Source organism: Macrosteles quadrilineatus, unplaced genomic scaffold (assembly GCF_028750875.1).
Source record: "Macrosteles quadrilineatus isolate MER2022 unplaced genomic scaffold, UCM_ALF_1.0 Scaffold_2__2_contigs__length_208266976, whole genome shotgun sequence".
NCBI lineage: Eukaryota > Metazoa > Arthropoda > Insecta > Hemiptera > Cicadellidae > Macrosteles > Macrosteles quadrilineatus.
In genome coordinates, this window is record NW_026542595.1 from 3,740,534 (window position 1) to 3,758,507 (window position 17,974).

Genomic DNA, 17,974 nt, shown 5'->3' on the forward strand with positions numbered 1-17,974 from the left:
ACCATTTTAATCTTGCATATTTTGTTATTACTCATTCATTCATTGCCCTCGCATTGTATTTTAATTTCTCACAAGGTATCTTCACCTGCTACTTTGTTTGCAGATCCTCCACTCCAGATAAGAAGAAAGAGAAAAAGAAACGCTCCAAGAAACATAAGAAAGACAGGTAAGATTCTATAAAATTGAATGAGCTGATATAGATTAGGGTAACTATCCCCCATATCATTGCTCGTATTTTTGTTTCAAGTAGTTCATATTTATGAAAGGGAAAGCCTTTTATCCTTCTGTAAAGGTAAGTCAGTCCTGTGTCTGCACTGTTCTTCCTCGATTCTGAGTAAAATTTCCTAATGATATTCAAAACCTTTTTTTTTTCTTGTCCAGTTTATGCTATTTACCAATAGTTATACAGTGTGATAATAAAGTCTTAGGAGGACTTTATAACTTTAATAAAACAAAAAAAGATATCGCAACCAAATTTGGCATATCATTACTGTTAATAGTTAGCTACTTTTTTGTGTATATGGTGATCGGATGTCACTTATGGGGGTGTCGGCCCTTAAGGATTTAGTGAAAAGAACCTCATTTAAATAGGAGAAATACCTTAAATAAAAGACTAGAGGTTTCCACTAAATATTATTGTTTAATTTATCATACTTTTACAAGTAATTAACAATTAATTGTTTAGAGCAAATAAAAATGAACCACTTTGGTTGAAAAGCCTAAAAGAATGTCTCTTTGTTTATTTTTCTTTTCATAGCAACCAAAATTCAATAAAACTATTTAAAACATCTGTCAGCTGATAAATCTGAAGGAGTAGCCTAAGTTGAAAATCTTTAAGTTAAGCCTAGGTCGACATGTACTTAAAATTAAATGTCCTGTTAAACTAAAAACAATGCCGCAAACCGGAACTTAAATCGACAATCAAGCTAAAAATGACAGCTGCTCAAAGATTCATTGAATTTGCAATGGTATTATACGCTACCTCTTCAGGAGGCTTCTGCCAGAAGATGGGAGAAAATGATCAACTTTAGCATAGGTCGATATGCATATCAAATTAAAGGTCTTTAAGCTCATTTGAAACACTGAGAAAAAAATGGCAGCCGTTTAAAGATTCAAAATGGGAGATTCAAGAAATCTTTGAACGGCTGCCACTTTTGACTCAGTTGCCTATTTGAGGTCTGGTTTGCGGCATTGTTTTTAGTTCAACAAGACCTTTAATTTGATGTACAACATATGCTTACCTTTAAGATTTTCAACTTACTCCCTGTCAGTGACATCCGATCACCATGTACACAGAAAAATAGTTTACCAGTAATGAATGACATGCCAAATTTGGTTGTGATATGTCTTTTTGTTGTACGTAATGTTATAAAGTCATCCTTAGACTTATTTGTCACCCTGTATATAAATTCATGTTATAAACATAAAAACAGTTTTCCCTTAAATATAATAGCTAATTGAAAAAAAAGTAAGCTAGAAGAGTACTTAAGCTAGTTAATAAATGCCTTTTTATATATAACAGCAGCGTAGTCATCCATCTTTAAATATTACTAATATGTATACATTTTTTACTATTTGGTGTCCGTTATAACTCAAATTAACAAAAGAAATATTGGTGTACAAAAGACTCCTAACCCACCAATAGTTTCATTGATTTTGGAATGTTATTGCACATGAGGTAATAAAGGTAATAAAAAACTAATCACAAGGTGAAAACGTAAATCAGGTCACTTAACTAAAACTACCTAATGTATTTTTATTTAATTACACTCGTATTTGTCATACAGTAAAAATCTCTGGTGAAATTTTAACGCCATAATTCACACATCTAGGTAATTTCCAGCACTAGACAAAAGCTAAGGTCAGACTGATCGTGTATCGCAATTCAAAGGTGAAATGTGTAAGGATTGAGATTTTAACAGGTTTAAAGAAAGATTTTGTTTTAAACTTAATTTAATCTTTAAAAATCAACCGCCTATTTTTCATTTATTTTTTGGGCATTTCATTTTCTTTTTGTCCTGGTCATTTTAGTGTAGTTCTATGATCAAAATACTATACTAGAAATGTGAGTGTAACAGCAAGTTATTATCCTCTTAATTGTAAATTTAGTTTGATATAAAGATGGAAAAAAACAGTAAGGTCTTCTAAACTCAATAAAATGTTTCTTGGGTCAACACTCCACTGATATATCATTATGTGTCAACATTGGTGTGATGAAAACATAATAAATGTTGTTTTTTCCCCGTTGACCCTTTGGCTCGCCAGTTCACCATTGAAGGTAACTTTGTTAGTGTTGTAGACGTGAGTGTAGTTTTATTTATTTAACTGTGGCACTGAGCATCAGTAAGTAGGATTTTATGTTTGTCAGAAGTAGTAGACTAATTCAAATCTGTGTTTCGTTACATTAGTACTACAGTATTCAAGTAGCAACTACAGAGATTAAAATTTGTTTGTCGTAAATTATTTTTTTATTGTGAAAAGGTTATTTTTTTCTTTTGACCCTCTTACATTGTGTAGTTAAGTGGTGTATTTTCACTTATTTTTGTAGCTCTGGTCATTCTGTGAATTTCATTGTTCATTCTAGACTGTAATATTTCTATATTTCTACTTCTTCTGAAAGTAACTTCAGTATATCCTCATAAATAAAAGTTATATTACTGTGTACTAAATAAAGTAAATGGAATATTCTGTGTTGTGGTCTTTCTTTGATTTGCTTTTGTCTATACTTCGGTACACTTAAATGTAAAAAAATGTTTTCCAGTTTGTGTAAATAATCATTTTAATGCCTGTGCTATTTTTCACATAAAAGTTCAAAAGTTGTCTTGATTAATATTTTACACTATTAAAACATTACAATTAAAAACTTTTAGTTCCAACATTAAGATAACATTGTATCGTAATTTTGTTCCTATCCTTCAATACTAATTATTTTCTGTGATTAGGCTAATCACGATATTGTTTTATGTTGTACGGTTCCCGGATAATAGAGAGAGAACTTTGGTTGTAGATTTTAGGGTTATGATTTTAGTGTATTAATGTTTATTGAACAGATTCTTCAGTGATACTTCTCGTTGTCAATTTTTAATTTCTTTTATTTTCACGTGATTCTAAATTTTTGTACAAATACAATATTCTTACGTTCACTTTTACATTTTATACAGTGTGTAAATTAAGTCTTGAAACAAATCTGTATTTTTAAAACCAAAATAGATAGAAATATTGACCCCTCATTTTGAAGGGCTTGTCAAAAGAAACACAATGACGCAAACCCGAGGTCAATAACTCACCCCTAGCCAAAATGGTGGGTATTCCAAAATGGTTGCTTTTTCACATAAATCAAAGTACCTGGGGACCGAGCTTTGCTCGGGGAACTTTATCACTGCACTATACTTTGAAAGTATTCTTTGGTCAATGTAAATCTATCCCAAAAATGTTTGTTTGCGGTCAATTTTTTCTTGACATCAATTTAACTTCTATTAAAATAATAATATCACAGTTTACTGAAATGATGAGATAGTAGGGTTTTTTAACAATTTGTTTGGTTCCCCTAAACGGCCAAAACTATAGAAAATACCCAGTATTTTTCACGCTGAATTCGGAAAAGGCTATCAGCAAAGAAAATCTTCTCACCTTCCTTCATTTTTGAAGTATTAGTCACTGCAAGAAGGCTAGGCTGCCCTTTAAGCTAATTGGGAGTTTATTTGATATCTAGTCCTAAACTTATAGCCATCTTAAGGCAAACATAACTGAAACCTAACCACAGAGAAGTAACACAAATATAAACACTCATCCTCTGTAGTCCTAAAGCTACCTACCTATATTTTATGTGGGTAAGGATTAGTACTTTTTTGAGAGTGTCATCATGTACTTAACACACCTAGATGATATAGGGTATTAGTGATTCATGGAATTATTAATTTATAAAAAGCAACCTAACCGAGTTACCTTAATGATGTACCCAGTATTTAATACAAAAATTAAGGCTTATGCCTATGTATAATATTATAGTTTTGAAACTGAGTAGAATAAGGCATGTATAATCTAGATTAGGTATTGATTAGTGTTAATAAACTAAACATGGATGAACCACTAAGTCAAGCTACTAACCCAGTTGTTCAGGCTAGGCTAACCTGAGTCCTGAAGGCATCCATCTCAAATTGCCCAAAACTTAAGAACAGATCCTAGTGTTTGATTTATTTTAAACTTTATTTTTCTGAAATAGATAGCTAAATTATCCAGTGCAATCATCCCACACTGCTGATTGCAACACTCAAACTTAGTTAGGTAAGCTAGTGGTAGGTTACAATTAATTATTATCCCTGTGACCGATTCAGTGTAACATCTGACATCAATCAGAATCAGACGACTTAATTGACAACGACACGACACGACAACCAACGAAAAGAGTAATTTAGTGATGATAATTATTATTAAAACCATTAAAAATATAAAAAATAAGATATATCGCTCGTTTATATTGGCAAAAGTATTAAATAAACAGTAATAAAGCTGAGGATAATATAGGCTAAGAATAGTTTTTTAATGGATTAGAAACTCATTACTCTGGAAAGTTTTATAATGTAATACAAATTCTTATACATGAAACGATTCAATGAACTGGATCAAAGTCGAGTCGTTCTCTTTTTGAAGTTGACGAGATTGTATGTCAGAAGCTAATACACATCAGAATACAACAGTTACCTCGGAAAGTGCTTCAAGAGCTTTCTGCACATGCGCAAGCTGAGGTGCCCGTGGGTACAGAACGTCAAGTTATGTCTTAAAATTTAAACAAATGACAATAATGACGGAATGATTTCTCATAAGGCCCATGTTAAATTTTCAAAAGTTTGTACTCATATTATGGCGAAAATAGATTTTTCCTGGCTATACCACTAGTCTAAAACTTATTTTTGACACAGAACTTAGTTATTCCGTAAATATAAACGTTTTTGTTAGAGCCGATTCCCAGATCGAAGTAACAAGTATTCAAACTTTACTCGTATTATATATAGGATTTTGGAGTACTTTCTAGTTAGGCTAGGGATGAATTATCTACCTCGGATTTCCGTAATTGTATTTCTTTTGACAAACCCTTCAAAATGAGGGGTCACTCAATAGGAGTTATTATTTTTTTAAATAAATCACCCCCACCCCCTACCCTGTTAAAGATGTTAAAAAATTATGTTGATGTAAAAAAATTGCGGAACCTGTGTTAACGAATTAATTCCACAAACAGAATATTTCTACCAATTACGGTTTTAAAAATACAGATTTGTTTCCATATTTTTGAAATTGGTGCTTTTTTACATACAGTAAATCAAATGTTGAAATACCTGCCACTATGGCTAGGGGTAAGATATCCACCTCGGGTTTGCGTCATTGTGTTTCTTTTGACAAATCCTTCAAAATGAGGGGTCTTGCAATATGGGTTGCTATTTCAAAAAAATAAGTCACCCCCTACCCCCCTACTCTGTTAGGGGGGTTACAAAATATTTTTGATGTAAAAAATTACAGGACCTTTGTTAACAATCAACACTACAAACAGAATACAGTAGAACCTCAACAACAAGACTCTCTTGGGGATTATTAAATAATAGGCCTACTTGTTATCAAGGTTGACTTTTTATTGAGGTTTGCAATAACATGTGGTTAGGGGTAAAATTATTTCAAGGGGATTTGAAAATTGCACTTTTTTTCAATGCCAGTGGCATTTCACGAGAGAGTTACGAGAGATAAATGTTTAGTGGATGTGCCGGGGATTGAACCCGTCCCTCCCGCACCGAAGTCCGAGACGCTAACCGCTAGACTAGCAACACAACCAACACTTTTTATCACTTTTTTTTGCACTTGTTATCAAAAGTGGCTTGTTATCGAGGGTCTTCTTATCAAGGTTCCACTGTATTTCTATCTATTTCGGTTTAAAAAATACAGATTTGTTTCAAGACTTAATTTACACACTGTATGATACACACATCAATGGGCGTTGGGTGAACTTTATTAGGCCTATAGTTTTTTTATTAACTATGTATCCGTAATTATAAAGTAGCCTAAGTAAAAATGTAAGTACTGTTCAAAAAACTATGCAAAACCTAAAATGTGGATAACATTTTCAGAGCTGAATCAGAAAAGAGAAGCTCAAAAAAGAAACGTTCATCATCTAAGGAAAAAAAGAAAAAGAAAAAACGGTCTCGTACCTCATCATCTTCTACGGACTCCCAATCTGACTCTTCTCAATCAAGCAGGTAAATGTCTGTTTTGTTTCACCCTAATAATCAGGATTTTTTACCCTACCAAACAATTATTGTCTTATTCTTCCCAATCAATCAAGTGATTGTGTTTATCAATGCAGATTAGGTAAATATCTGACTCTGTCAGTAAATGTACTGACCGATTGTATGCAATATATATACATATATTAGGGATGTGTCGATTCTCGATACTGATACCCTCGAAATAAGTACTTTATCGGTATAAAAAATTGAGCGTAAAGTATGGATACCATTACTGCTACCCATTGCTTTGCTTGACTTGGCTTATTTTCTACAAAATGCCCTATATTTTGGTAAAACTCCAAACATTTATTTTTGTAATTTTTACTATTCAAATAAGATACAGTTCTAATTTATTCGGATGGTTGGAGTCCTATTTTAAATTTGTTTAATAGGAAATCTTTATGTTTTATGGTGTGTTTTATTTATATACAGGATGAAAAAAGTCCCGGGACAGTTAAATACTTCAATAAGTAATAAAGATAGAGCATCAAAACTTGGTACACAGTTATACAGGGCATAGCAATTATTTTAACTCATTATTCAGTGATGCACTACATATTCAGAGGGATGACCCCGCTAGGAGTCAAAAGAAAATCTTCAATGTAAGCATAAGTTAATAAGCACATCAAAATAAAGATCTGTGTTAGTAAAATACAATGCTGCAAACTCAAACTAAAAACGTACAATTGAGTCCAAAATGACAACTAAGCATTGAATTTTCAATGATATTATACACTACCTCCTCAGGGGGGCGCCCGCTATAAGTAGGAAGAAAATCAAAAACATTTGCATAGGTTGATTTTCACATCAAATAAAGGGCTTTATTATTAGAATGCACTGCCGCAAATTCAACCTCAAAATAACAACTGATTAAAAATGGCAGCCCTTCAAATGATAAAGATTCATAATGGCAGATTACAGAAACCTTTGAACGGCTACTATTTTTGACTCGGTTATGAAATGAGATGAAAAATTCTTGATATTACCAGGCAAAGTTAGGGCTACATGTCCTTAACCTGACACACGTAAATATACAGAAATAAAATTATTAAATAAGATTTCTCAATTTAATATAAATCTACATATTTAACAAATTAAGAACAAATGAAACAACAATGCAATAATAATAATTATAAATAATAATTATTAAAAAACACAATCACACAATCCACATGCACCAGTAATCGCCTAGAGTCACAGAAGCCTTAGGACACACCAGCCGAGATCATTTGCTCAAAGTAGAGATTTTTTAGTGCTGCCACAAACTGTCATAAGTTGTGGTCACATGATGAGGTATTACACATTGTGATCGAAGAAGAACAAGAAATTCAAGAACTACTCTGAGACACAATTTTAAAATCGGATGTAATATATTTAAGTGAGCCTGTTTTCAATATTTAAAAAGCCAATGAATAATTTTTGATGGATCTTTGATAATTTAATTTCAAGATGTTTGCCTCAAGGTAGTATGGCGTGATATGCTCCTCAAGCTGCAGACCATAGACAAATCTCAAACAGTAATTCTGAGACCGCTGGAGTGCTGGAGCATACCTGCCTGAATCACAGTGTCACATTTTTTTTAGGTTTGATACCAAGCCTTGCTTGGAAATCTCTTTTAAGTTGTTTGAAAAGCAAATAAGGCACAGTTAATATTTTTGATAAAAGTAACACTAGTTAACTGATTTTTCCCATTTTGTTGTAGCGATGAAGAAAAGAGGAAGCCCAAAAAGAAATCATCAAAGGTTACTGAGGTGACTATTTAAAATCATAGACACATGAATCTATTTATAAGAAATGAATAGTTTCAAGGTCAGGTTTTACTCTTCACTTTTAAATGTGTTGTAGATGATAATTTAAACTAAAAATTAAAATAATGAATTTAGTTTTCAACTTTTGAAAACACGACCATCAAGTTAACCGTAACCATTTAAAATATCAAATTGGTCAATTCATCACCATGGTTTTTTGTTTCTTTGATTAGTAATGTCACAATATGTAAACTTTTTTATCAGGTCTACAAGTTATTTTAAAATAAGTCCTTTAAATAATAATCCTGATGCGAAAATATTGATTTGGTTCAGACTTATTATGCATTTACTTACCAATTATTAAATATTCTTACTTGACCTATGTAGATATAGTTTTATAATTAATAGTATCATGCTACTATATCTAAACTACCTAAACACAATAATTCAGTAGTGTAAATTACCTAGCTACAAGAGCAAAAACTTAACCTTGGAAAATGTTCATTTATCTTCGTATTTATTGTAAAAATGTAATCTCGCTGTTGCTAAAGTACAAAAAAGTCCTTAGCAATAAAAATCCCTCTATACTAATATTTTTATATGAGCAAAGAAAATTTCTTATGACTAAATGTTTCAGTGGTTTTGCAACATAAACTTACAATTTCAAACCATCCTTTTCAAGCACTGACAATTTACATGCTAACCTGAAAACTTAGGCCTTGAATCAAAGATTAACTCAAATATTTTTACCAAACTGCAAAAAATCTTTGATTTTCAATTTAAAAACTGAATGTACACAACACTTTTACAAGTTTTATAAATATTAGTATGGAGGAGCGGCATCGTGGGTATAAGCATAATGTTTACTTGTATCGTTTTAAATCTCACTAAACCAATTTGTAGTAGGCCTGTCAAAAGACATGAATTTTAATTTTGAAAGTAGATAAACACTGAATTGTTATCTTGAAACGTTACTTGTTGTAAATATTAAAAGAAACTCTATTGTCTCTGCAAATAACGCCAGCCTTTATAATGGACGTTAACCAAAGGAAATGAACAATAATTGTAAGTATATTTTTGTGTTTTCACCTAACCGTTAATAGTTCTTTTATCATTTATAAAAATAGTTTGTTGATTTACTTAACTGATTTCTGTTGTCTACCCAGTTTTAATAGCATATTTTCTCCAGTTATCAATACTATTTCTAAGATTAAATATCTGTAGCCCTGGGCTAGTTTGGGAGAAAGGCTCATTTTGCATAGTTTGCTGACAAAACTCTGCATAGAATGATGACAAAATTAATGTTTCCGAAAGTTGTCAATTTTCAAGGATATGCTTGTACAATTGGAAAAGTGAGGAAACAAGAAACCATTGCTTAAGAAGGCACTTTGAAACATTACTAACATTAGGCAACATTTTTGGGTGTCTTTATTCTTCTAACATTGTAGAACCGAGCTGTTGACATATTTGTATAAATAAATAGCTGGTCTGACATTGTGGCATTTGAGAATGTAAGGTGATAGTAAAATAAATAAATAAATAATAAATAATATAAATATATGTGGCATTTGAGAATGTAAGGTGGTAGTAACCTCCTGGTGCTTGTACAATTCAGAGGTGGTCAAAATTAATACTATAATAGTAGTTTACGCAACGATTGCGTTAAGTGAGTCTTTACGACACGAGTAGAAAATTTAAGGCACTCGCCAAGGCTCGTGCCTTAAAAACTTCTACGAGTGTCGTAAAGACTATTAACGCGAGTTGCGTACACTACTTTACCTACGACCGTTTTTTAATTACTATCAATCTGGATTTAATTACTAACAATAACTACTGATAACTTTTTAGAGAGGTTATGTTTTCGTGCATTGTCATTGCCACTGAAAGTGATGCAACGACTTGTTGTATAATCAGCTGATTTCCTGTAATTACGTGTTTGTTAAACTTTGTTAAATATTACATTGCTAGCAGCATTCTTACCATAAATAATATTGTATCAGGTACAATTCGGCAAATATTTCATTTATTTTTGGACTTCCACCAACTTAATTAAGAATACGCGAGTATCAACATGAACAAGTCGGATAAACAATTAAATTGGTCAGCTGATCAGCTGATTAGTTGATGTTCGAAGCATTACAATTTTAATTCTTTTCTCTCAATACTTGAACCTCATTGGTCCGTTACCTGTGTGGATATGAGAAAACTATGCGGATATGAAATGAAACTATGCGGATATGAAAGTAAACAGCTGTAAAGTGAAACTTTTCAATTCTAAGAACTGGACTGAAATGGCTACTTTAAAAAACGGTCGTAGGTAAACATATGTTATAATATTGTATAACACATTGAAATTTAAATAAAGGCACTCACAGTAAATGTAGTTAAAAATTCATCGTCATTATTGTTCAGGTTTTCGAAAGTTTTCCAAGTAGTCCTGAAAATGTGTCAACTGACACATTGTTTTTAGCATTCAAGTGTTACTTCGAGCATTTTAAAAGAAGTTTTTTTAAATGTTTCAGTATCTGTTACAAAACAATTTTACCAATCCATTAGCTGAAATAATCAAATGTTAAAACAGTTTCGGCACACTTGTCGATATAGAAATAACTAAATGACTTAACATTAATGTAATAAAACTATGAACATTATCTTAAATACTTTTAAAGCCTAAAAATATATCACTTTTATATATTTCCTTATTTTGATGGGTGTGGTGTAATAAATCTGCAAATAAGGACCAAATAAAAGTGTAACCTGGCCAAACATGTTCATTACAAAAGCTAATTACTTAAAAAATTCTACACATTATAATGTTATTGTTTAAGAAATGAAAAAAAAGTACAGTATTTGTATCTTACCTTATTAAGCTGGGTCCAATGATAATTACTGTACTTTTAAATTTCTTAAAACTAATAAAAGTTCAACTTAGACTCAGTCTTTAACTGCATCAGGTATTTTTAAAAGGGTGTAACTCCACTAAAGTAAACTTTTCAAGAATTGAAAAAAAAACTGTATAAATTAATAACATTTTAATTTTTAATCATTTAATTTTTCTACCTTTATGATTATTTACACTTCTTATGGTAAATGTAGTCAAAAATATGGCTATAAAATATGTTTTGCTTATATGGTGTTGGCTTTCGCTCGTAAGGCTCCTTTTATACTCAGCGACGCGCCGCACACTTCTGCATTAGACGGCAGGCACCTCATGTTTGTGCGGCATACACTCCCGGTTGTCCCAAGCTCTCGGGTTATTTGAGGTGGTTTTAGGTCTAACTATACGTATTTTTTCTATTTGGTCGGAAAACAATACTTATGATTATTTAATGTATGTTTCTGTTTTAAGTAAACAGTAGAGTAATAATAGTAAGTAATTTTAGTTTGTAAAAAGTAATAGCATACTAACTTGAAACAATTATTACAAGTATTATTTTAACGTACAAATGATCTGCAATAACCTGGAAAATGAAAATCACACAATACAGTAGAACCCCTCATTTCCGGCCACCATGTGACCAAGTCCTTGGCTGGATAATGATTTAGCCGTATAAACCAACCTACTATGAAAATGACAGTTCATACCTAATAATGATATGTAATCAATATATGCCGTCAAAAGTATTTAACTCTGTTCTGGGATTATTTTTAGAAAAATAAACATGTTTGTAAAAAGAAAAAAAAGAAATTTATTTGTAGGCTAAAGTTGTTAAGTAATCAACGTAAAAATATTATGATTCCAGGTAACAAAAACTATCAAATAATAATGGAGGTAAACAGGACAATAAATTGGTCTTAAAGATCAATAGGACTTACTACTCAACTTTCTTATCCATTTTGTGAAATACAAAAATTAATGTACCGTACTAACCGCGCTTTGAAATAATCAACCAACTATTAAGAGGTTAGGCCTTCTACTAGCTTAACTGAGTATAGTGACACAGTAAAATGTATAAACAAACAGATAAATAGTGAGAACACTCAAGTTGCTAAGACTAGTACTTGCATCTAAACGTCTGTAAGCTGTGAGAAAAACATTTTGATATTGGCTTCCTGGAAGAGGCCGAATTAACAGAGGACTGGTAAAACCAAGGACGGATATCTGGGGTTCTTTTGTACTAGGTTGGCCACTAACCATTGGCAAGTAGGACGAGCCATCTACAAAACGTAAACAATAGCAGGACATTTCCGATCAGAATGGCATGATATTGCCATGGCTATGTCAAGTTATAGCAGCTAAGGTCAAACTCGAAAGTAGAAAGATCCACCTTAACGTGTGTTTTATAAATGCTGTATGTGTTGGTTTAGGATAGTTTTAATTATGCTGCATTTAAAGATTATTAACACCATTGAAGAATTTGATATTTTAATTGTAGGGAAAGCAAATTTAAACTTTAAATAGACCTGGATAAATCAACCAGATTGACTACTAGTTACCTACTTTTAAAATTTTAGATACTATTAAGATTTATTAATTTTTTTTTCATTTTGAAAATTAAAGTATGTGCTTCCATGCCAAAGTTTTAGAGTGTATCTGTAATGATAAAAGTATTTTTGCAAACTCCTGATGTTTTTTGCAGGCGTTTTCTTTTCCAGATACAGTTCATGATTTAGTGGAAATAAATTTTAACAAAGTCAAACCTAAAGTTTTACCATTATTGTTACTTGAAATCAGAGTACTCTCTTTTTTTATACCAACTAGGCATAATCATGTTAAGCACAATTAGTAAAAATGTGTAATGGTGTAGTTATCCGTTTCAACATTGTGGTTTGTTTTTTAGTAAAAACTATATTTTAGTAATAAGTTACAAAAAATTTCATTAAAAGTAATCAACACTTTTTACAAGTAAATTGTACGCTCATAAAATCGATTCATAAGCACTATGTCATAGTATTACTACTATGCACTGGTTTTAAAGTTGTACAAAATGACACCAGTGTTAGTTTCGTTACTGGGCACATATGTTAGACAATCTGTTTGACTGCTGTTGCTGTTGCTCCATGCTGTTAATTTGAGCCATGAGTTTGTGTGACTGGTGTTGTATATCATGTTCAAATACCTGTGTGTGTATTAGACAAATGAATTAAATGTCTACAAGTAGGTAAATTTATCATCTCAAACTTAGAAATTGTATATGAAATATTAGGCATATGCCTTCTTCCTATTTAAACTATTTTTTTTTTAGTTCTAACAAATGTTACCTTCTGTGAAATAAGTTTGTGACACTTTTTATTATTGGCATTAACAGAATATTCTATTGAAAACTGAGCTTATTAGTTAAATTCTTTTGCATCTTCATACCTTTACCTTTATACCATGTATCCATCGATGACCAGTAGTGACTGGATAGATTTCGTCAAAGTTTTGAAAGTTATGAGTTACATCATCCCGAGCTATTTCTTTACTCTAAGTAAAGTTTGCTAAATAGATTACCTTCTCAAAAAATCATACGGGTTATTAGGAGAATTTAAATCATTATTGTATTGTATTGTTAAGTTTATTGACACATACATGAGAGCTGAGCGTTTGAGGTATTCAGCATTTGCATGACTTTCATAATACCATTTTTTATGTTCAACTTTTATTGCTCTGCTAGCCAATTTAGTTTACTGATATAGGTTTTTGTTCTTGACTCATAACCTTTCTCCAGGCATAAACAAGGTACGTTAACAGTGTTGAAATAAAGGTATTAAAAGTATTTGGTTTCAATGTGAATGCAGAAATTAATGTGTGTTATTATTGGATAGTTTGAGTTTCACTTTACCTTTGCCATTTTTAAATTTTTGTTTGTAAGTGCATGCACTTCATTTTCCATCATGTTCTTATGTGTCTGCACTGACATATTATCACCTAACTATTTATTTTTTTCCATAATTGAGGGGCTTCCTCAAGTTAATATCTTATGACTATTATGTGTTTAAAAAAAATTATAATTTTAAAGTTTGGCTAAGTCAGCGATGTTTTCTCTGTGCAGAAAACCAAGGGGGCTGGACTGAAAAATAAATCAAGATCCGATTCAAAATCCTCTAGAGATAGGTAAGTAATATCATCATATCAAGGAAATAAATTATTCTGTAAAATAATGAAGATTTGTAGGGATTGGTCTTAGTCCCAATGTATAAAAAGTAAAAAGCAGATTTTAGACCTCTTAAACTGATTATAAAATTTGATAGACCTCAAAATATTCCCTCTACCTATCAGTTGTGTGTATCCATCTTCATAATATTGTTGTTCTCCTACTATGACCAAGCTGCATACATTAGATATTCGTTTAACAATAAATTCTAGTGCAGAAATTCTTCTCTAACTTACTTGGAGTAACTACTAACTACTAACTAGTTAACCGATTTTTTACCGGTCGTCCAAATTCCAATAGTAAACTACAGGCGGGAACGGGACCTTGCACACACGCCGACCGTTGATCGGCGCCGGTAAAATGCCGATGAGCAGCCGGCCACTGCCACTGCATACCGCCGGTGCCGGGGATGTGCCGGCGACGCAGTGACGTACAGTACTTAATACAAGCTTGCACACGCACCGATTTTTTACCGATCATATCGGCAGTTCTCGCTACACCATTCTCCATTTAAGGCGACTGCTCTTCTGAAACTTTTGATTAGTTTTGGTAGTGCGTGTTTATAACTTTTTAAATGGGTGACTTTATAGATAAGAATGCTATTGACATTCTGAAATAGTAGAAAATTTTACTGCTATCAAGCCACATAGCAACAACTCTTTTAGGATTTATTAGTATAATCTAATTACTAAATAAATTAATAAATTAGACCTAAATTATTAAATTAAATTAAATTATTAATTAAATAATTAATAATTAATTGGGTAATTAGTAAAAACTAGTGGCTTGTAGGGGCAATAGCCCCTATATGTATATTTTAGTAACTATTTTGTACAAATTACATGTGGGTTACCTTGAATTATCGTTTAACATTTGTGTATGTTAACACTGGTTTTTTTCAAATAAATGCCAACTTTTGTGAAGGTTTGGCCTTGCACTTTATTTATAATAATAGTGAAAGCTATTTCCAATGGGCATTGAATCCTTGTAAACTTAAACGGCATAATGAAGATCTGTAGATATTAGTTTAATTTTTGGCATGAAAAATATGTCCCCTTTGCCTACTCCAGTAATTACTTCTATCTTTACACTTATTTCAGACATACCTACACAACCAATCGTACTTCATTAACTCCAGACCCTTAAATTTGGGAAAAAGTTTATATCAGCTTTATAAATAGTATCCTACACATATTAAAGTAATGACATTACATACCATATGCTTTAAATAAAGTTAAACCACATGTTTAAAAGTAAACAAAGCAGACATGACCTAGATTCCCATGCTATTTCAATGTGAATTATTTTATTCCGTAGCAACTTTTTGGTGCAAGATTATGAAAAATGAATAATTTTCCCCAAAATTTCATGCCCAGACCTTTAAAATGAGACCTCTCCCAGCTTTCTACGGCCTCCCGTTAGCTCACAATTTCATTGTAAAATTTTGGGCTTACAGAATTAGATATATAGATATGGTCTCGTCCTTGAACAACAAAGCAACTGATCGTTTCGCCAGTAAAAATCTGGTGTGTGTGCAATAAGCCTTAATAAGCTTAAAACTAAGCATGGTTTGATTTTATTGTTAACCAATCTCTGACGATGGTTTTATTTTTATTTTGTTGAATTATGTATTGACATAGCCTATTATGTATGTTTAATGGCCAAATAAACAATTTGAATTTGAATTTGAATTTGAATTTGAATAGCCTAACACCGGTAAAATATCGACCTACTTTTTACCGACCGTCCAATATCGGTGTGTGTGCAAATAGCCTTACAGATTAATGTTGGTTCTAGGGCCCTCATAGAAAGGGCTATACAATAACTATGTATATAATAACTCGTTGAATTATTATATATTTATTCTTATATATCCAAGAAAATCAATAACAAAAAAATCTTAATGTAACGTAAGTTGAGTCACTTTTAAACACTTATAAAACTAATTATTTTTTCATTTTCAACCTTTTAAGGTATAAGAGCTCTAATATAACTATTCAACCACATTGATACCAAATTTCAAGAACATCTGTTGAAAAACGGTCTTCAAAACGGGGGACGAAATTAACATGTTTTGTTGGAGGCTACTTTGCTACTACCCTTTTACAAAACTTGGCTCAGGTGGCAGATGAATCACCGTCGTGTCTATTTAGAAGTAGTGCGTTTACGATGTTTTCATAATGGCGCGCATAATGACCCCGCGCTACCCTCCTGTCTACAACACCTTCCCCCCAATGTCATATCCCCAAAACGCAGGGTGAAGAAGACTCTTAAAAGATTCAAAATGGAACAAAACATTTACTCTTCAAGAAAATCTGTATGCATGATTGTACGTCACTAAATGTGTACAACATTTTCTTTAAATTGTGCGTGTCTTTTTACAAATGCAGTTAAAATTATCAGCGTGGTTCAAATTAAACTTGGTAACTTTTTTCGACCAAGATATTCTAAAGACTATTATTTTAAAGAGTAAAATGTACATTACTTGAGTATGTAAGAGTTAGTCACAGGTATCAATGTACATACACAAATTCTTTTCAGGACTTGCTTGAGCAGGAGTACAGTATATAAAAAATTGCAAAATTAAGTATTGATATATTCATCTAATTTTTACTTTCTCCCCCTATGCCATAGTATATGGAGAAAGTATTGTTTTTGTCAAAATTTTTTAGTTTGAGTGGATATATTCGTTTTGGGCCCCCTGGACCCAAAAAGTGTTTTTCGAAGTGATGTGTGTGTGTGTGTGTGTGTCTGTGTGTCTGGGTGTGTACAGAGCTAGGGACTACACCAGTGTTCCGATTTCGATGAAATTTGGTATATAGGTTCTAATCTATAGTATCTCCAGGTGTTTTTTTTTAATTTTTTTAAAATTTTGATTTTTAAAGGGGATTTTGCCATAAAAACCCATAAAAAGATTCAGAAAAATTGTATTTTCTCAGAAATGGCCCGAACAATTTTGATAAAAATTTAGTATGTTCCAGCGCTTTACATTATGAACAAAATGGTACATTTCCCATTTCTGTAAAAATTACTGTTCAAAAGTTATTGTAAATTATGTTATATTTTCCCATAAAACCCCCATAAAATAACAAAAAATAAGATTTTAGAAAAAATCCGGTTTTGATTTAACATAGTAGGCTATGTTATGGTCCTTACAATTTTGATAGTTTTTTTTTTTCATTTTTTAGAGATTTTGATTTTTAATGGGGATTTTCCCATAAAACCCCATAAAGTAATGGGAAAATATAATTTTTCCCAAAAATGGCCCGAACAATTTTGATAAAAATTTAGTATGTTACAGTCCTTTATATTCTGAACAAAATGGTACAAATCCCATTTCTGTAAAAAATACGGTTAAAAAGTTATTGTAAATTATGTTATTTTCCCATAAAAAAATCCATAAAATACCGGAAAAAAAGAATTTTCTCAAAAATGGCCCGAATGATTTTATTAAAAATTTAGTATGTTATAGTCCTTTAAATTATGAACAATATTTTACAAATCCCATTCCGTATATTTACTCTCACCGCTTACACATGATAAAGGTTGTTGACAAACTTATGGGAGAAAGTATGTGTCAGAATGCTGATACCGTTTATTTCATTTATTATACTATACAGTATATATATATATATATATATTATATAAGAAAACTTGGATTTAAACGGTATTTTACATATTTTCATAATTGCCTGTTTTAACCCGACCTAGGCATAGTTCTGTGAACGCAAGTTACGAAAGTCTTAGTATCAATTCTACAGAAAAATTTTGTACAAATGAGGTTTGACTACACTGCATCTACCATTTTAGCTTTTATTTCTATGCTTTAAACTAGGGGTGGACAGGATTGAATTTTTAGTTCGGGACGGGACTGGAT

At 31.7% G+C, this 17,974-nt stretch overlaps 1 protein-coding gene across 3 annotated transcripts in view; it reads left to right on the plus strand.

Annotated features, from left to right (window-relative positions):
- Positions 1–17,974, plus strand: part of LOC128985910 (serine/arginine repetitive matrix protein 4) — a 136,001-nt gene that overhangs the window by 74,831 nt on the left and 43,196 nt on the right. For all 3 annotated transcript variants that reach the window (XM_054405891.1, XM_054405892.1, XM_054405893.1), the window contains 4 exons: positions 104–166; positions 6,114–6,242; positions 7,975–8,023; positions 13,996–14,057. In XM_054405891.1, coding sequence (XP_054261866.1) covers positions 104–166; positions 6,114–6,242; positions 7,975–8,023; positions 13,996–14,057 — 303 coding nt within the window. The remainder of the gene's footprint in view (positions 1–103; positions 167–6,113; positions 6,243–7,974; positions 8,024–13,995; positions 14,058–17,974) is intronic.